This window comes from Diceros bicornis, chromosome 1 (genome assembly GCF_020826845.1).
Source record: "Diceros bicornis minor isolate mBicDic1 chromosome 1, mDicBic1.mat.cur, whole genome shotgun sequence".
In the NCBI taxonomy this organism is placed as follows: Eukaryota; Metazoa; Chordata; class Mammalia; order Perissodactyla; family Rhinocerotidae; genus Diceros; species Diceros bicornis.
The window spans coordinates 84,890,697-84,910,885 of record NC_080740.1 but is presented as its reverse complement, the minus strand read 5'-3'; the positions used below and the strand labels follow the sequence as shown (position 1 = coordinate 84,910,885).

Below are 20,189 nucleotides of genomic sequence, written 5' to 3'. Positions count from 1 at the left end.
AGTGATTCTGATATGCAGCCAGGGCGGAGAAACACTGTCCTAAACCTTATAAGGGCATTTAACAAAGGCATCTGAAAAGGTCAGAGGTATGTATAGCTTCAGGTGTGGCTTGATCTAGCAGCTGAATGATCTCACCAAGAGCCCAATTTCTGGTTTATTTTTTTATTTTTAAAAACAATCTCTCTTCCTTGCCATCTGTGATTCTGGTTTATCTGCCCTTTGGTTATCAGAGGACCCCTCAGCATTCCTAAATTGCTACCAACATGTCTTAGGACTACAGGCTGTCTCATTCATGTCCAGTAGGAGAGAAAACATTTTGTCCCAGTGTTCCTAGCACAAGTCTTTTTTTTTTTTTTCTGAGGAAGATCAGCCCTGAGCTAACATCTGCCAATCCTCCTCCTTTTGCTGAGGAAGACTGACCCTGAGCTAACATCTGTGCCTATCTTCCTCCACTTTATATGGGATGCCGCCACAGCACGGCCTGACAAGCAGTGCATCGGTGCCCTCCCCGGATCTGAACCTGGGCCGCCAGCAGAGGAGTGCGCGTGCTTAACACTACGCCACGGGGCTGGCCCCCAGCACAAGTCTTGAGATTCATGCTGTGTGGATTGGCTTAGGAATCAAGCCCAGCTCTGAATTAATCATTGTGGCCAGGGGCATGGCTCAGATCATGTGCTCCATTTTTAGCACTGATGTGGTCAGTTCCCCATCTTAGCTTACGGTATATATTACAATCATCTGGGCAGCTTCTAAAGAATCTGATGCCCAGGTTCCACCCTCAGAGATTCTGCTTCAATTGGTCTGGGGTGGGGCACGGACATCGCATTTTTCAAGGTTCTCCAGGTGATTGTGACGTGCAGCCACGGTGGCGAACCATGGCCTGGACATTGTACAGCCTCAGGATGCAGGTTCAGACCCCATGTGGGAAGGGTCGCAAGTATAGAGCCTCCGCGTGGGCCTAAATGTATGCCTTGCTGGGGGCCAGCCACATGTCCAGCGGCCTCAGATGGCCACATGGCTGCACTCGGGAAGCCCAGACAGGGAAACAGAAGTGTGGCCCCTACAATTTCCAACCATGACAGGCACAGCCAATGGTGATCAGATCTGGAGTATTTCACGCCTGCCTGAGCTGTGGTGGCCTGTTCTTGCTAGTGATCTAGGAGGCTTTCCCCTTCTCTGCGTTTGTGTCCTCATCTGCTATTTGGATTCAAAGAATCCCTGTGCCTCTCTGAACTGACTGCAGAGGAATGAGATTTGTGTGAGGTCCCTCAGTTCCTTGGGGTGGGGCCTTCCTAGTAGGAAGCCTTTAGGATGGAGTGGGAGGAGTTAACTCTCTCTGTGTAGCTGTGCTACCTTAGGCAGGTGCTCTTACCTCCCTGAACTCCAGTGTCCTCACCAGCAAAACCAGGACTCCACCTTCCAGAATGCTCTACCGTGAGCATGAAATAAGATATTGTATATAAAGCCCCTAGGGCAATGCCTGGCACATAAGAAGGGTTCAGTAACATGCTTTCCTTCCACAGATACCACTGTTAGCTCTTCATTTTTCTAATGTGATGTCAAATGGGGAAACCAAGACCCATAGTGTCCGACATAAGTAATCATTTGCTGCTTATAGGCTGAAGCCACTTGATCAACCCCTGGACTCCAAGGCCCTCAGCAGGAGGTCCCGACCACCTCTTCATCTCTGTATCCCCATCATACCACATGAGGCTCCAGACTTTCTACCGCAGAGCGTCTTGGGAGTGGGGGTCTTGTTGGAAGAGTGGTGTTGAGAGCTGCAGTTAAGCTCTCATTAAGCTGCATTTCATAAGGTCACAGTATTTGCATTTGAATTGGATGTTTGCTTAGGGGCAGGTGAGGACGATGCCCTGCCTGGCACAGGGCCTGGTACCAAGTCGGTACTAATGACTGAGTGCCAAATGAATGGACTAGCCTCCCCTTTTCACAATTTACCTCTCCTGCCCAATGGGGTCATGGAAGAAATGAAGATTAAGAGTGTAAGAAATAGTTCTGTTTATTGATTAGAACATGGTATAAAATTACAGCAATTTGCAGGCATTCTGGGCTTTCTGGGAGGGACATGCAGCGCTGAGCTCTAGCAGGAGATGGAGAGGAGGCGTGGGCCCCTGGGCCTTGGCTCCTTTCCTGGGCATGTTAAGGGACTTGCACTACCAGCACAGATGCTAGTGTGAGAGAGCATTATTGGTCCTTGCCTCTGGAAACAAAGGACGTGGGCAGTCTGGATCATCAGACAATGCCATGCTTAATAATTCAGTCCTGTCTCACATATGTTAGCTGCTGACTCTCCCAACCTAGTCATGGTAGATTCTTATTGTTCTGTATAATGCTCATTCTTCCCGCCAAAGGAAGGGCAACAGGCACATTGGTTTGGGAGGCCATCAGAGAGTGGTGTGCATTTGGCTCAGGTCATCTTGCTTCCAGATTCATCAAGGTCTGCCGGACTTGGAGGCAGTGGGCTGGGGCACGCAAGCAGAAAAGTGTGCACTACTGTTTAAGCTTGAGCAGAGGGACCTTCCATAGGGCAGCAGTGTGAAGAGATGAGCATGCTTCCAAAACAAACCCAATTTCATCTTGTCTCTCTCAAGAAGAGGGAGGAGGAAGAGCTGGCCATCAGAGACTGAGCCACGTGATGCTGGGTTCCATAGAAAGTCTTCAGCAGAGAATTCTTCCAAAGTGTAAAAGGTGTTTCTGTCCCAAGAGTCGGTGTGTAAAATCAGAACAAGGGCAGATCAAGGTGTTAAGGTGGTTGTTTAGTACAATGTCTCTGAGAGCCGGATGGCTATGTCCACAGTTACATGACATTTTGGAACAGCTGGAGGGACCTCATGATGTTGTCATCCTGGGAAGGGAGGAGAGAAAAGAGAGGATGGTTAGAACTCTCCCAGGCTCCTCCCTGAGAAGCTCTGTAACTGGTGAGCTAACCTCCAGCGTGGGTTTCCTACGCAGAGAGAACCCTGCAAGGGTATGAGAAACAAGGAGTAAGGGGTGGGGACCTGAAAAGTGAGCAACTCAAGGCAAGAAGCACCTTCTCTGCCCTTAGAGACAAATTCAGAAGAAACAAATTATCCAGTAAAACAGTGAGTACTGCATTTTATGAAATGATTTTTCTACATCTACTGAAAAGATCACATGCTTTTTCTTTTTTATTCTATTACGTCATTAATCACATTGATTAATTCTTGAAGGTTAAGCTAATCTAGGATTCTTGTAATAAACCCTATCTATTCGTGATGTATTATGCTTTTACCTGTTGCTGGATTTGATTTTTTGCATCGATGTCCAGGAGGAATATATCAGCCTGAGAATTTTTTTATCTTGTAATGCCTTGTCAAGCTTCCGTATTAGGGTGATGATAGCCTCATCAATCAAGCTGAGAAGTTTTCCCTCTTTCTTTGTTCTCTGAGTTTGTATAAGATTAGCATCATTTCTTTCTTAAATGTTTGGAAGAATTTACCAGTGAAGACATCTGTGCCTGCCATTTTCTCTGTGGGAAAGTTTTAAATTACAGATTCAATTTCTTTAACAGACCTAAGACTATTCAGATTTTCTATTTCTTTTTGTGTTAGTTTTGATAAATTGTATTTTGCAGTGAATTTGTAGATTTTGTATGTTGTCAAATTTATTGGATAATCAACTATTATCCTTTTAATGTCTGTAAAACCTGTAGTGATGTTACCCTTTTCATTCCTGATATTGATAATTTAAGTTTTCTCTCTCTTTTGTTTAAATCAGTCTTGCTTAGCATTTATCAACTTGATTAGTTTTTTCAAAGAGGCAACTTTTGGCTTTATTGATTTTCTTATTGTATGTTCTCAATTTTACATTTTTTAATTGTATAATCTTTAAGGAATAAGTATTGAAGTCCTCAAATATTTGGATATTAAACAACATACTTCTAAATCCATGGGTCAGAGAAGAAAATATTTTTAATTAAAATATAATGAAAATATCACATATCAAATTTGGGGGCTCTAAAGTAGTACTTAGAGGGAAATTTATCTTTTGAAATGCATATATTAGAAAAGAATGGTTAAAAATCAGTGTTCTAAACCTCCATCTCAAAAAGCTAGAAAGAGGGGCCGGCCCGGTGGCACAAGCAGTTAAGTGTGCGTGCTCCACTGTGGCGGCCCGGGGTGGCTGGTTCGGATCCCGGGCGCGCACCAACGCACTGCTTGGCAAGCCATGCTGTGGCCGCGTCCCGTATAAAGTGGAGGAAGATGGGCACGGATGTTAGCCCAGGGCCAGTCTTCCTCAGCAAAAAGAGGAGGATTGGCAGATGTTAGCACAGGGCTGATCTCCTCACAAAAAAAAAAAAGCTAGAAAGAGAATCTAGAAAATTGAATTAAAATAAAAAAACAGAAGGAAGGAAATAATTTAGAGTACAAATGAATGAACTAGAAAGCAGACCTACAATAGGAAAGACCTACAATCAGCAAAGACAAAAGTTGATTCTGGGTATTTGAAATCTTTTAAAAGTTATTCGGACTTTTAAGGTAAGTATGTGGGTTCTGGAGTCAGGCTGCCTAGATTCAAGTCCTGGCTCTGTCACTAACTAGCTGGCCAGTTATTTAATCTCTCTGTGCTTCAGTTTCTTTATGTGTAAAATGGGATTGATTACAGTATCTGCCTATGTATGGTTTGTGAAAAAGAAATGACTTAATTAATGAATAGCTATAGAGATTGCTAATGTGAGAAACTAAACTAATTTAAAATCTTCACTTACTTGTTAAACAAAGTCAAAAAAGCACACTGCAGTAGGGCATGGAATTTAAAATTATAATGATGGAGTTCAAGTTCCATCTCTGTCTCTTACTGTGCCTTAGCCACGTCTCTTAACCGTGCAGTCCCTCAGTTTTCTCTTCTTTAAAATGGGTATGATCAATACTGCTGTTCAGCCAGTTCACAGTGATTAAAATGTCTAACTATCTCTAACCCTGTTGATAAGTAGCTGTGACCTGAGCCTCCTGCCCAGCATCTTCCCCTCTGGCTACCTGGTAACTGGCCCAGGACCCCTGGGCCACCCAAAGATCCATCAACTAACCGGTTGGCAAGCTTAGCAGAGGTCCTTTAGGGCACTGCTCCAGGGCATTGGTCAAGGTCAGTGGTCAATTCTCAGTCCATTCTAGTTATTAAATATTCTGATGATCACCCTGGATATACGCTGTACTCTCGGGTTGCTGTGAGGTTTCCGTACTGTACCTGAAACGTCTAGGTGCTCAGTATGTGTCAATCACGTCTCCCCAGCTTTCTTACCGGGTGGAGCTCAGAGTAGCTGTGAACCCTTCTGAAATAAGGTGGGGATATAAATGCATTTTTCTAAAATAGATGAAAGCAACTATTTCCAGCTCAGTCTCTGGCAGAGACGCTGGACTAACGAAGGTGTGGTCACGGACAGGCAGCACCAGCATCACCTGGGAGAGTGTTAGACGGCAGCAGCTCAGGCCCCACCCCAGGCCTGTTGAACTAGAATCTGCATTGCAACCAGATCTTCAAGGAGCTTGTTTTGCCCTTTAAAGTTTTAGAAGCAGTGAGTGGTTCAGGGCATTTGTGTTAAAATGAGGATTTCAAGACCCCCATCCCAGATTTCTGGGACTGAGGCCTGGAAACGTACATTTTCGGAATCATCCCGGGCAATTCTTGTGCACGCTATGGTTTGAGAATCACAGCTTTACATTTTTCCCCCAGCTATTCTCTTGTAATCTGGGTAGAGGCAGATTACCCTTTCTCTGGCTCTTTCAACGAGCCAGAGGCAGGTTGAAAATGATGGTGTTGCCCAGTTGGGAAGTCTGTGGTTTCACAGAGACCCCCTCTGGGCTTTCCCATCCCCTACACCCCACTCAGTCCTTAGCCAAGACCAACCACAGGCCAGTCCGGGGAGTGGAGATGGTTGCACTTCTGAGTTGTGCTGGTGGTGTTGGTGGTGACGGCTCTGACCTGAGGGGGTCTCAGGTTTCTCACTCTTTTCCTTCAGGTCCCCAAGCCCCAGATTGCCTTTCCCAGATTTAGAGGTTTTGTGCCCTGAGATCTCTCCTTACCTCCTGACAGGATTCGAGAAATTCGTCTAAAGTCACAATGCCATCTTTATTTTTGTCCATTTTCTGAAAGACACAACAGGAAGCACTTGAAAGAACCTGGTAATCTGTATCCCAAAACTTACTTTTTGTTAACCAGCTTTGTCCTGAGAATTAGGGTGATCTTTAACTGGCCAGACACCTCACCCAGGCCCTGGTTACAGGGCCTTGACCCCCATGAGCTTCCTTAGAACTAAAAGATGTGCTACAGACTTTCATCACCTCATCCCCGGGTTGTTCTGCTGACAGCCTACGTCTTCCCCAGACTCTCTTCTAGCCTGTCCCTCTGGCAGAGAGAACACTGGATGTGAGGGTTCTCATTCTGTCTCTGTCACTTACTGTGTGACCTTCAGTGAGTCTTTAAGCCTCTCTGAGCCTCTGCTTTTCCCATCTGCAAAGTGAGAGGACTGGACTAGAATGAGCTCTGATGTTGTTTGAGACTCTACTACTACGTTAACTTTTTACTAAAACACCACTATGACTGTGCCACTCTTCTACTCACAGATGAACAGTAGCCACCCACCCTTTACCGGAGCAAGGCCCAACTCTTCAGTGTAAAGATCTCATAGTCCCCCCACCTTAGTTTCCAACCTCCTTTCCCCTTACTCCCCAGACGTAAATGCTCAACACCTACACAAATGTGCTTAAGGATGTCTTCTCTGTTTACTCTGATCCCCCAAGAATTTTTATGGAATCTAGAGTCCATACTATTCCATTTATACTTAATAATATGCTTCCCTGTTCTCTTCTGTAGTGTATGCTTGTCTGCTTAACGAGATCATCTGTTCTTGGAGGACAATACACCTCATAATTCTTTTCTGTTTCCTGCAAAGCTTAGTGTCGGGTCGGACACAAACCAAGGCTCAGATGCTTGTGCACTGACTCATCTAAGTTGGGCTCAAAGCTCATGCACAGGGTGTGTCCACTTACTTGGAAGAAGACGTCCACGTGCTGCCTTGGAGTATCTTCTTTGAGCACAGGATATGTGTATTTCCCCATCATGTCATAGATGGCTTTGACAATGTCCATCATCTCCTGGGGAGGGGACATGGAAGCACACAGTGTGGGAACCATGAGGTCAAGCTCTTCTTAGGTGACGGAGTTTGGGGCTTCTTGTCCCCCTTGCGAATAGAAGTGATTAAAAGGACCTTCTTCAGCTGATGAGAGGGAGTTAGAAAGCAAGCTGAAGGGGCTATATTCTGGGAGCTTCCTCCTACAGAGAGGACAGTAGAAAGTTTTTTTTGCCTTCAGAAGCTCTTGGGTAGGTTACCTCTTCTTGAGCATTGTCCACGAGGGTTATGTGTGGGATCAGGGTGGACATGTTTGTGCACTGATCAGCCTCCACCCCATTTTTGGACGATCTTCTCCCCACTCCATAATTCCTTTGAGTGGTTGGGCCTGGGTGGCTGTGTTTGTACCAGGTGACCTATCTCTGTGATCACAGCTGATTGGAACAAAGGTGGATATCTGACTAAAGCTGAGCTACTCAGTTTTTCTCTCTTGAGAGGTTTGAATGAAGAGGCACAGAAATGTAGGCAGAAGTGGTAGAACCCCAGAGCTGGAAAGTCCTGTGGAGTTGGGGCCAGAGTCAGCGCCATGGGCGAGCTGTTGCCAAGTTTTAGCTGAGGTTAAGGGAGAGCAGAAACTCAAAACTCCTGCAAAAGAGTAGAACTTCTGTAAGGAGTTATAATGGAGCAGATGCACAGGGAGTAGAGCTGATGAGAGAAATGCTGGGAGAAAGCAGGAGAAAAGAGAAGAGAGGAGAATAGAAGAGTAGAGGGAGGAGGAGGAAGGTGGGGATGGGGGAGAAACAGAGAAACGTTTGCAGGAGCACGTGCATGTGCACACACACCCACACGGACACAGGCTCTCTGAGAATAGCAACTGAAGAAGAACGAGACAGTAACAGAGACCAAGAGAAACCATGGAGAGGCAGTGTCTGAGAATGGTTACGCTATACACTAAAACCTCCTCTTGGGCCTCCCCCACACCTATGTTGGAGGCAACTTGAACCTGTCATTCTTGCAGAGGAGAATGGATCCATCTTGATCTTGGAAGATGCTGGAGGAGGGGGAGGAAAGAGAGGGGAAAGAAGAGGAGACACAGAGAGAGACAGAGGCTAACAGCTTTCTAGTTTCAGTGGGGATTAAATGTGTTTCATCAGACTCTATATCTTTACAAAAGTCTCTCTTAACTTAAGCTAGTTTATGTTGATGATTTTCTAGTCTTTGTAACTAAAAGATCCCTTTTTCTGAAGCCAATAACTACTGTTCTCGGTTGCTGGAGGCTGATAGATGTTACAAATCCTATCATATTTCTTTCCAATCTTTCAATACTTCCTGATATAGAGTAAGTGATCAGTAAATACAGGTTTCCCCTGCTATCCGAAAGTGGACGGTTCCTTACAAAAGCCAAAATGGCATAAAGTGAAGAAGAAATTACCATTAATTTATATGGGAAAAATTTTTGAGCGTTCCCTGACCCCCAAAATAATGTACCAAAATAAATCGAGATAAAGCACAGATGCTTTGTCTTTTTCACAGGCACAGTTCAAAGCCATGGCGGCTTGACGATGAGATGCTGAGTGTAGTTTTGGAGGAAGGAGCTTGGCGGCGCCACTCTCCCTGCTTGGGGTGTAGGCTGCCTCTGTAATGGCTTGCTGCAAAATGCAGGCTGAACGCTATTTTCACTTTTTGTTTTTTTCCATAAAAGTGAAAATCCTCTTCAGATTTCGTGCGGTTAGCGAAAACAGGTACTAATATGGGTCTTTCATAAAAGGGGACTCCTGGATAGCAGGGAAAACCTGTGCTTGTTAAAATAATTAAGTTGTTCCTAATATTAGTTTATAGCTCTGTTTCCCTGAGACTGTGAGCTCTGTGAGGGCACATGCTGCGTCCTTCGGTGCTAAGGTCTCTGCACCTGGCTAGGAGCCCAGTAACAGTTGAGTGCTTCTGTGGTGTTCTCCTGATCGCACTGGCCAGGCATGGAGTTCCATGGCTTACCTGGCCCCTCCTCAGAATGGGGGGAAGGAGTGTAGGAAGACAACCTTCTCTTAGGGGTGTTTGCAGTAGTGTCTACAGAGACCCAGCCTCTGTCCTGGGTTCTGTGCCTGCTACTCCTCATTCCATGGGCTTATTTTATTTATTTTTTGTTTTGTTTTTAACCTATTGTTAATATTTTTAGACTTAACAGAAGTTGCAAAAATAGTACAGAGCGTTCACATATACCTTGGACCCAGCTTCCCCTGATGTTAACAACTTAGCACAATGATCAAAAGCAGGAAATTAATAATGCTATAATACTATTAACTAAATAAACTAAGAGCTTATTTGAATTTCATCAGTTTTTTCCCTAATGTCTTTTTTCTGTTCAATGCAATTGAATGTGTTGCCTGTTCAATGTGTTCCCACATTGCATTTAGTTCTTTGTCTCCTTAGTCTCCTCTAATCTGTGACAGTTTCTCATTCTTTCTTTGTCTTTCAAGATCATGACACTTTTGGTATGAGTACTGGTCAGTAATTTTGAAGAATGTCTCTCAGTTTGGGGTAGCCCCTGGTTTTCTTATGATTAGATTGAAGTTATGCATTTTTGACAAGAATACCATAGAGGTGATGTTATATCCTTAGTGCATCATATCAAAGAGGTACATGGTGTTGATATATCTCATTACTGGCGATGTTAACCTTGATCACTTGATAAATGTGGTGCCTGTCAAGTGTCTCCACCGATTTTAGTATCTGTCAGTGGATACTGCCTGCAAAAATTATGACTGTGGTGTTTGCCTAATGATGATTTTATATTTCCTTTATTCTTCCTATATTTATTAATTGGAATTCTTCTTTAAGGAAGAGTTGTTCCCCACTCCGCATTTATGTATGTATTCAATTATTTATTTGAATATGTATTATTATTTATTTGAATACATACTATATTATTTGAGTAGATGTATTATTTACTATGGACTCATGGATATTTATTTTATAGGTTATAATCCAATGCTATCATTTTTTATTTTGCTGCTCAAATTGTTCTAGCTTTGGCTATTGGGAAGTCCTTCAGGTTGACGCCCATAGTTTTTTGAGATGCCTATACCTTTTTTTTTTCTTTTTAAGCACTTTCCTACTTTCCAGCAGTGCAAAACACTCCAGGCTCATCTTGTATTCTGTCTTTCCCAGTCCTGGAATTAACCAGTTCTCCAAGGAGACTGGCTCCTTTTGTTGGAGAATGGTATTTAGAAACCAAGGTCTGGGTGCCAGGTGTGCTCATTGCTACAGGCCCTGTCAATGGACAGAACTAGGAAATATATGTCTTTATCTATGTGTTTATTTTAAAATGTGTGCTTTACAAGTCCTTTGCATCCATAAGCTGTAGGTTTCCTTCCTGAGTATCTTTTATCAGAGCAAGGACTTAAAGACCAATTTTGATTGCTGTCTCAGGATTTTCATTGCCTACAATTTTGATGAGATTATCTCCAAATGACTGTCAGGGGAAGATCCAGCTATATTTTCCAGGAAGCTGTTTATCCTCACTTTTCTTTTCTTTTAAACTGCCATCCAGAGAGGTCTGATGGGTATTAATGGGGACAATTTTGTCTGGTTTCAAATAAGAAAAAGAGAACTGGAGTTAGTGAGATGATTTAGTGCTGAAATAACGGTTGAGCCAAGGTTGAAAACCAGTGTTATAAGTCCCATTTTATATATTTCTTTATATATTTTGTGGAGTGGTGTGTGAATATTTTGGAATATCATATATTTGAGTATGTATAGAAGCATTTAATTATTTACAAAATTGAGATAATATTATATATACTACTTTCTAAAGTGATTTTAAAAATATAATGTATCATACTAATTTTTATATCTTATTACTCTTGCATGATTATAAATGACCAGCTGTTATTCCATTATATGTATTTACTGGAATTCATTTAACAAATCCGATACTAGTGGATGTTAGGGTTTTCACACTTTTGGGATTGTTCACCACTTTATCTTCAGTACCGAGAACGCCTAACGAGCCCTCAAATATGTGTTGAGCAAATACATGACTGAATGAATGAGGAATGAAAGCTGGGAGAACCTTGTGGGGTTGAGGTGAGGATTGGAGATGATATTTGTAATCCAGGCACTGTGCCTGGCATGTAGGAGCTCAGGAAGTAGATGTTCAGGATGGTAAATGCAAGCTTCCACTGAGATGCCAGGAGACAGGGGATACCAAAGTGACCTTTGAGATAACCTGTGGGCATCTCCTTACTAGACACCACATGTACTCTGAGGCTCTTCAAGTGTCAAGCAGTGAAGATTCAGAAATTATTTCTGATGATTTCTTTAGGGATGGCTGCACTTCCATCACCCTCTTCTGTGCTTTTATTTCTAGGCAAAATAGGTGTGGCCAATATGATCCAATGGTGGTCTCCTCCTCCTCAAAGATCTCCCTCTTCTCTTCTAGGAGATGCCTGCAAGTCTACCATTCCAACTTTTAGCTTTTTTTTTTTTGTTTGCCTTGGAGCAGTAAAGTCTCTCTCCAGGAAAATTTTTTTTTCCTTTGGTGAGGAAGATTGGCTCTGGGCTAACATTGTTGCCACTCTTCCTCTATTTTCTATGTAGGATGCCTCCACAGCATGGCTTGATGAGCGATGCCTAGGTCTGCGCCTGGGATCCCAATCTGTGAACCCCAGGCCGTCGAAATGGAGTGTGTGAACTTAACCACTACGCCACCGGGCTGGTCCCTCAACTTTTAGCTTTAACTCATGGCTGTTAACCTGTTCAAGTGCAAGTTCCCCTGGGAAGAGTAACTCTACACTAAAATAAATCATTTACACCTCCTTCGAGATGTGCACTGAATACATGTGACCCAGTGAGAATGAATGAAGCTGCTTAATCCTTTCTTGAATGCCTGGGAACAGGGCAGGGTAGGGCAATGGGGGAAGTCAAAGGCCATGACCTTCTTCATTTTGCCAGAAACTAGCTCTGTTAGCCCCAAAACAGAACTCTCCTCATTCAGACAATTTCATCGTTATGACTGGGGCTGTTTTCTGTTTAATCAAGTGCCTTCATTGTAGCTCTCTCGTGCCCCTGGCCTCAGCTCACTTACCTCTTTGTTTATGTATCCATCTTTATTGATGTCATACAAATTAAATGTCCACCTTAGTTTCTCATGAACAGTTCCTCTCAATAAAATCGACAGAGCGGTTACAAAGTCCTGAGAAGTGGAAGAGGCATGAGCTACATTAACCACCAAGCCATCGGGGAGGGTGAAGCTCTAACGTTGGGTCAGACTCTATGACTGCTTTTATAGAATGGTATCGCCCATGTCCTCAGTCCCCTGAAGGATACGATCAAGCTCACTGAAGAGAGTCCCCCTTTCCATTCTGTACCCTGCCCCATTTTTGGGAAGGAGCCCCCTTGAAGAAGAATCGAGCTCTGTGTGTGCCGACACCTCCAGACACAGGCAAACACAGCCTCCTCTGGTATTGCCTTATCCCATGGCTGCAGTTATCATACCAGTGGCGGCAATCTAGTGGCTAAGTACGTGGACTCTGGAAACATACTACCTGGGTTCAAATCCCTCCTTTTCACCTTGGGAAAACCACCCAATCTCTCTTTGTCTTACTTTCCTCTTCTGTAAACTGGTAATAAATAATAGAACCCTACCTTGTAGGGTTATTGTGAGGATTAAATGAGTTAATACATGCAAAGCACTAAGTACAGCGCCTGCCACAAGGTAAGCTCGGTGTGCATGTGAGCTGTTAAACTTGTCATTAGTCCCTTGAGGCCCTGAGTTCCTGGAGGGCAGGAGCATTTGCTTCTTCTTCTCTCTGTCTTCAGGAAACGCTTGTTAAATGGATAAAGGTTTCTTTGTCTTGACAGAAGCATTTGATGATCCAACCCTTCCCCCAACACCCCACAATTTAGAGGAAGAGGTGATGGGGACCCGGGGACTCCTGGGACAAGCATACCTCGAACTTCACGGAGCCTGTCTGGGTGGTGTCGAAGGCGTGGAAGAGGTAATGGGCATATGTGCTGGCATCTGTAAGGCAGAGAAAGGAAGGCAGGTCATGGGAGAGAGTGACCTCCCTCCCACAGAGGGGAGGGAGGTCACTTAAAACAGTAAGAAAGAACGGTGATGCTGGGGGACAGAAAGGAGAAAACTGTGGAGTGGGAATTGCTGCTGGTGTGAATCAGGACCAGTCTGGCCCTCCTGGGGTTTAGGTGGGAAGTTCTAGCAAGAGCCCAGGCAGGCCCTTGCCCCGCCATCCATCCATCCCCGGAGAAAAACTCTCCTGCTTGTCTGTGTGTATAATTCTTGGTGGGTGAACGAAATGTGTGGAGACGATGTTCTTCTGAGTGGCAGTGCCGTGGAATGAGCACTCACTGGGGAGCAGACAGACCTGGGCTTGGATAGCAGCCCTGTCACTACATAGCTGTGTGGCTACAGGCATCTAACACAACCTCTCTGAGCTTCACTTTCCCATCTCTGTACAATGGGATGTAGCAAGACCTATTTCTTGAAAAAGTTTTTGAAAAAGTATGTTAAACTTTTCACATAGTCACATCATTGAAGCCATCATCAAGGCTGCCACGTAGTCAAAACTCAATGAAGAGTGGCTCAAGAGAACTCAACAAACAGCGATTCGGGGTCTTGCATGCGACGACGAAGCTGCCTCCCTGCTTGGGTAGCGGCCCTATACGGGGTCCCACACACAGGAAGGCTCCTGTCTGCTGCTAACGAGGCCTGTGAGAAACAGCCCAGGAAGCGTTCGCTACGCTTGCATGTCCATTCCGTCAGGACCCAGGGGAGGGGTCCCGCAGGAGTTAGCTCCTGGGGGCAGGAAGTGTGGTGGCACGTGACACATGGAAGCCACAGGAAGAGCCACTGCTGTCCCAGGGCCAAGGGGCCAGAGTGGGTTCCCGCGGAGTCAGGCAGGGCAACAGAGGATCTGTGGGCCTGGACACTTGCTAACCTGGATTTATGAGCACAGTTTTATGCTCCCTGCATCTTTTTGGATGAGTTTATTTTGATAATTCTGGTGTTTGCTAAAGTCCTTTTTCGACAGCTTGCCTCAGCTGTTGTGAGGGAAAGCCCGGAGAGTGTGTGGCACGACGGCGCAGCTAACGCGGCGAAGCTTTACCGCAGATGCTTACGGGACCTAATCCTGGTCTGCCGCTCGCTGGCTGTGTGATGTTGAGTGAATTGCTTAACCTCTCTGAAACTTAGCTGCCCCATGTGAGATAAGAGTATCTGCTTTCTAGAGCTGTTGTGAGGCTGGATCTCTCCTTCTCTCTTAGCAAGGGTCTATTTTCAGAGCTCTTTTCTGCCAAAGCTTAAGCGAATTCCACATCTTGTAATAAGGGAGAAATCCTGCTCTGAACTCTCCCTGACCTTCAGGAGGAGGCAGACAACAACGGAGCACGAACTTGGAAGAAGCTGGGAGGAAGAGAGGGAGCTGAGCAGGATCTTTCTCAAGGTTGGACTCACCTCCATGAGGGAAAAACTGAGCGTAGATCTGCTTGAAGGTTTCCTCGTTGACCACGCCGCTGGGGCACTCCTGCGTGGAGGGCGAGAGTCAGCGGAAGGTTCTGAGGGCTGCCCCAGGAGAGTAGACCAGGCCCAGCCCTGAGGTCTAGGGTTCCCCGTGATCCCTGGTGGGCGGGGACTGGGCCACCACCTGTGCACCTCCATGTCTCCAAGGTGAGTGGTCCGGAGGTAACCCCACCTTAGGACGGAAGCTGCTTTGCAAAATGATGAGATGTTATCAGAGGATGGGCATTGTGGGGTGGAAAGAGCTTGGGCTTTGGGACTAGAAAGACTTGGGTGTGGACCCTGGCTCAGCCCCTTATAAGCTGTGTGACTTTGGGCAAGTCAGTCTCCGATCCTCAATGTCCTTACCTGTAAAATGAGGCTAACAGTACTTTCTCAGCAAGGCTACTGTGAGGTTTAATATATGAAATAATGTGGTAAATTAATCCATTGGCATTCAGGATTACATAGCAGTCTGTGTGAGCTCGGTTAACAGACCTAAGTCCCATCATTTGGGGGGCACCAATAAGATCAAGAGTGTGAATGTGTTATGCTAACACTAGAACCTGGGCCAGGGTGAATTCTCCAAGGTTGTGTCATCCTGTGAAGTGTCTGGTCTGTCGGCCCCTTTCCTGTCTACTGAGATTGCCTCATCCTTGCCTGGAGTCATTCTTTCTAGCCCAGTTGTCTTGCTCTCATGCCCTCTTTATAGATTCGGCCTTCTTTTTACAATTACACATCTGGGAAAGCTCCCTGATGGGCCCCCGTGGCATTTGGGAGAGCTTAGCCCGAGGTGGGAAATCCTGCCTAAGCCTTTGGAGGCCGCGGGGCTCTTACGTTTTTGAAGCCTCGATAAAGGACTTGAAGTTCCCTCTTGGTGAAGTTGGTCTGGGCCTCAAGCTGCTCCAGCCCCTCAGGCCGATGGCAAACCATGGTCATCTCCAACTCATCTTCAATCTTATCTGGAACCAGAGGAGATGGCATTGGAGTGGCTCACCTTGGCGGTCACTTGTCAGACCACAGTCTGGGCTGTCAGAAGAGTGTCATGACCCAGGACATAGGATTGTGGGCTGGGGGTCACACTGCAGATGACCTTCCTGTCTTGAACCCCACCTCCCTGCCCAGTCACTTTCTGTCCCACAATCAGTCCAGCCATGACTCCAGTGTGTCAGACGCCACCTAGGGAGGGAGTTTCGGCATTGGAGATAAACTGTTCCAAGTGGAGATGAGGGCAGAAGTGCTAAAACTAAGTCCATATGAAAACATTTCCCTTGCTTTCAAAATAACATCTTTGCATATTCAATTTGCTGCCCACTAAACTGCCTGAATATTCTAGAGACATAGGTTAGTGAGCGGAATGATTAACATCCTCCAAATAGCAAAGGGAAAGAAATCTATTTAAAAAAAGAGTTAACTCTCACCATTTGGGACTATTAGAGGAAGGTTAGCATCATTTAGCAAAGAGTTCAAATTATAGCATGTTAAATTTTAATTTAAAAATATGAATGTATTTTACAGTATTGTTCTGTAGTATCTACTAGGTATCCCTAAATAATAGGAAAATGACTTAAATGGGAACTACTTTATATAAGTGAAAGCTTCTGAAGCATTTGAAGGGCTCTAAAAACTCTTGTCTTATGTAGTAGTTTAACTATTCCTCCTATGTGTACTACAAAGCACTATAATTTTGCACTAGTTATCTAGAAAGTGTCAGTCAATTAAAGCGAGAAATCTGCCTGTCTCCTATTGAATGATCACAAAATGCAAATAAGTGGAACTTGCAACGTTTTACCATCACAGAAGGGTAAGTGAGTATTTTCCTCTGGGCCCTGCCAGAATGCTTTCTATAAATTTACTCCAATCAGGAATCAATTGCCGTCTAACCTTCTCTGCCCATTCTTGTCATGCAGACATTACCAAATCCATATATTGAATGACTGTTAATCTGGGCTGGTGAGAATAGTGATGAGATGGGCAGGCTGCTGGGAATGTACACACACCCCATGACGACGGAGGGTGAGGAGAGGCTGAGTCTCTGTCTGAGAGAACAGGGCGAGCAGGACCATCACACTGTGTGCATTTCTCTAGTCAGTGTCAGTCTCTTCACACCAGATTCTCTCTGCAATTGTCACTTTTCCTTTCGAGACTTTGATCTTAATACAAAAGGAATCCATCAAAGTGAGTTTATTTTGTACGTCTTCCCTAAGGTACTGGATGTTTGGGTAAGTTTCCACACGAGAGGCAGAAGAACTTGGTAACAATTCCCAATTGTCATCTTTCTCATGTGCAGGCAATATGTATCACCTTATCCTGCTGGGAGGAAGGCAGATTGTTCAATATAAATAAGATACTCTGTTTATACAACATCGCAGCAAGTGGCCAATTTCCTTATAATTCTTACAGAGCCTTTAATTATTGTTATGTTTGTAGCTAATAAGTTAAGTAGCAATTACCTAAACACTGCAGTGTTTCTATATAAATCAAAGGACCGATTCTCAAACAAACAAAACCCCCCACATAAGTCTAATTCAGAATACTCACAGATCTTTTTAACTCATTTAAAAATAGAAATCAAATAGTTGGTTTAAATTTCCTAGCACTAGATTAAATTGCAATTTTATTTTAAAAAATGCATACATATTTAACACTGTGGAAAGAGGTGAAAGCTATATTAACATGTAAATAAGAAAGATGGAAATGTATTTTTGGAAGAAATGATGTATTTTTGAAGGTGTCTGGTATGCCTTTCCAAGTTTATCTTATCTAGAAGTTTAAAAGATTTTTTTGCAGTATTGTCTTATTTCTATGAATCCTCCAATGACTGAATTCCTCACAAGCTCAGGGAAATCTCCTTGCAGAAGTTTGAGAGAATCTTTCTGATTCAGAAACAGCTCTTGCTTACCATCTCCTTTATTATAAATGCACTAAGTAATTATTGAAATATCAAATATCAAACCCACTTCATTAAGGTAGAACTGAACTTTATTAATAAATGAGTTTTTTGCTGTCTGGGCGGCAGGATCAATTTCCATATCAAACAGAATTTGTAATATCTGAATATTTGGATATCGACTGCTGAGATTTTGTTTTGTTTTGCTTTTTCATCCTCCTCTAATTGTTAGGCTGTGGTAACAACTGTTACGGTAGGAAATTCATGTCTCTGGGGCTCAGGATGCTGGGAAGTAGCCTGCATGCGAGGGGTAGGGGCTTAAGCCAGTGGTTCTCGAATTTTTTTTTTTTTTACTGTGTTTCACAGTAAGAACTACAATTGACATCGCAATCCAGTATACACATACAGATAAGCAAATATTTCGTGAAATAATACTTTCTCTCACTAATGTGGGATGCTCTGTATTCTCATTTTTAATCTATTCCTTTTTAAAAATGTGCAGATTGAGTCCCTGGGCGCTATACAGGAGGTCTCAGTAAAGGAAGGAGGCTGGGCCAGCTGCCTGGCTGCAGAAAGAGGAAACAGAATTAACAGGTGGGGAGCCTCCTTGACAGTTTCTTTTGAGGTTTGTTAAGAGTCTCAAAGGCCAAATGTTGTTGTTATTATTATTTTTGTTATTAAAAATAATAATGAGCCAGTTGCTAAGTCAGATTGAGTTTGGATGACAGAGATCAAAGTTAACCCAGCGATTCAATACTATGATGATAGCTTTATAACAGGAATAAATTAGATACTTCTGTCTGTAAAGCACTTTTAATCTGTAAAATGTCTTCATTTTGGTCCCGCTACAACGTTGCAGGTTGTTGGAAGTGGGGGACTATTATTCTCTCCATCTGAATAGTAGGAAGATGGCTGTCCTAATAGATAAAGGGGTTTTCTAACTGTAAGTACTTTCAAAAGAAATGGACTATCTATTACTGGGAAGTAGTTAAAGCGAGATAAAATAACCAACTGTTGAGGATGCTACACAGGAAATTCTCAAGCTGAAGGAGAGGTTGGAGAAGATGATCCAGATTAAGTGGTCCTTAATGTTTTGGGGTCACAGACTCTTCTGAGTGTGGGATGAAAGCTTTAGACCCTCAGAAAAGGAAAATGCACCTAACCATGGCATTTTACCTGTTATTTCAGTGAGTTCCTGTATTTCTTAAACACGTGGAGCCCATGTTAAGGGCTTCTAGCACAGGAGATCGCTACCAAACTCTGCCACTCACTGGCTTTGCCTGAGTCCTAGGTCGTATAGCCAGTTGGTGACAGAACTGGACCTGGAATCCAGCCAGTCCAGGGCCTCTTTTATAGATCTGGCTTCCACATGCCCCTACAATGGTTTCTGCTTCCCTTGAGCACAAATTGCACATTGGTTTGTAACTAGCCTTGCAGTAGTTCTGCTCCTAACAAGCTCTGTGTCTGTGTACATGTTAGACCCTTAGATACGAATAGTAGGAAGACCCAAGCCTTTGGTCTTCTCTCTAGTGAGGTGTCTCCTCTGTTAGGTCCATGACCATGACCATGACAAAAGGCCATGACCACGACCATCTCCTTCTCCCTGGACTGGAGAATAGCTTCTCCATCATGGGGATTCTGAGTTGGACTTTATACTGACCCATCTAGTTTTGAGGTTACAAAATGGTGGCCCTTGGCATGAACACAGCCCAAAGATGGGCCTTGTCTGGCCTATAAAATGTGTTTTCCTTTTCTTGGGGAATTAATTGCCAATATTTAAAGATGAAGGATTCATGTACAAGTTTGGATCCTCTCTTGGAAAATGGGATTACCTGACAACTTTGGTCTCAAACTTTCACAAGGCAACAATCTACTAGAGCTATGCAGTGGCTGTTCCCTCCGGGCAGCCAAAGCCTTTAGAGCTCCCTTCACTCTCCTCTGGCTCCCTTAATTCATTCATGCTCCCTGCCTGGCCCCGTAGGCATTTGAGCTTTTGGTTCCTGAGCTATGCTGCTAACCTCTCACTTGCCTTCCTCCTACCTCACACCACCCAGTCTACCACCCTCTCTCTCCCACTATTTGCTTATTTAAACACATTCCACTTTGTTTCACAAAAGACTTGAAGCTCATCATATGAAATAAATATAATAAAATAAAAAGAGATAAAGTAATAAGAAAAACTGCCTCAGAAAATGTTGATTAGATTAGGAGGTCAAGACCACAGGGAAAAGGAGAACATAGAAATTTAGGTCATTTGTTCTAAGCAGTTACTACACTTGCGCCACAAATTGGCTCTGAGCTTTTCCATGTGTCTTGTTGCCCATGAGAGGAAAACATACCATTTTCTTCTGGGAAGCAACTTGTCTCTAAAAGAATGTTTCCAACTGTTTCTGTATAGGTGAGGTTTGCTAATAAGGGACACAGAAAGTTGGGGAGTGAGAAGACTAATTATAAAATATATACTTGATTAAGAAATTCTTCCTTTGAAAGTAATGTGACCAAAGCAGTCAAGTTATTTTAAACATTTTTACCTCTCTGATACTGGTAATACCACCAGGCGATGTCTAGGAAAAAGTAAGAAGACATTTTACCAAATCCATTCATCAAAAAAGCAAAACACACTTTTATTTTCCATGGAGTTTCCACTCTGAGGGTGTCCAGGTCACCATCCAGCTTGAGATATG

The 20,189-nt window shown here is 43.9% G+C and overlaps 1 protein-coding gene across 3 annotated transcripts in view; it reads right to left on the bottom strand.

Annotated features, from left to right (window-relative positions):
* Positions 1-1,999: 1,999 nt before the first annotated feature.
* KCNIP1 (potassium voltage-gated channel interacting protein 1) overlaps positions 2,000-20,189 on the bottom strand; it is a 229,454-nt gene continuing 211,264 nt past the window's right edge. Inside the window, exons 2-8 of one of the 3 annotated variants that reach the window (XM_058545770.1) lie at positions 15,453-15,577; positions 14,574-14,643; positions 13,054-13,124; positions 12,189-12,296; positions 7,026-7,130; positions 6,060-6,122; positions 2,000-2,863 (exon numbers count right to left, since the gene is read on the bottom strand). In XM_058545770.1, coding sequence (XP_058401753.1) covers positions 2,816-2,863; positions 6,060-6,122; positions 7,026-7,130; positions 12,189-12,296; positions 13,054-13,124; positions 14,574-14,643; positions 15,453-15,577 — 590 coding nt within the window. In that variant the 3' untranslated portion in view covers positions 2,000-2,815. The remainder of the gene's footprint in view (positions 2,864-6,059; positions 6,123-7,025; positions 7,131-12,188; positions 12,297-13,053; positions 13,125-14,573; positions 14,644-15,452; positions 15,578-20,189) is intronic. The other 2 variants (XM_058545775.1, XM_058545781.1) reach the window with 2 other exon arrangements.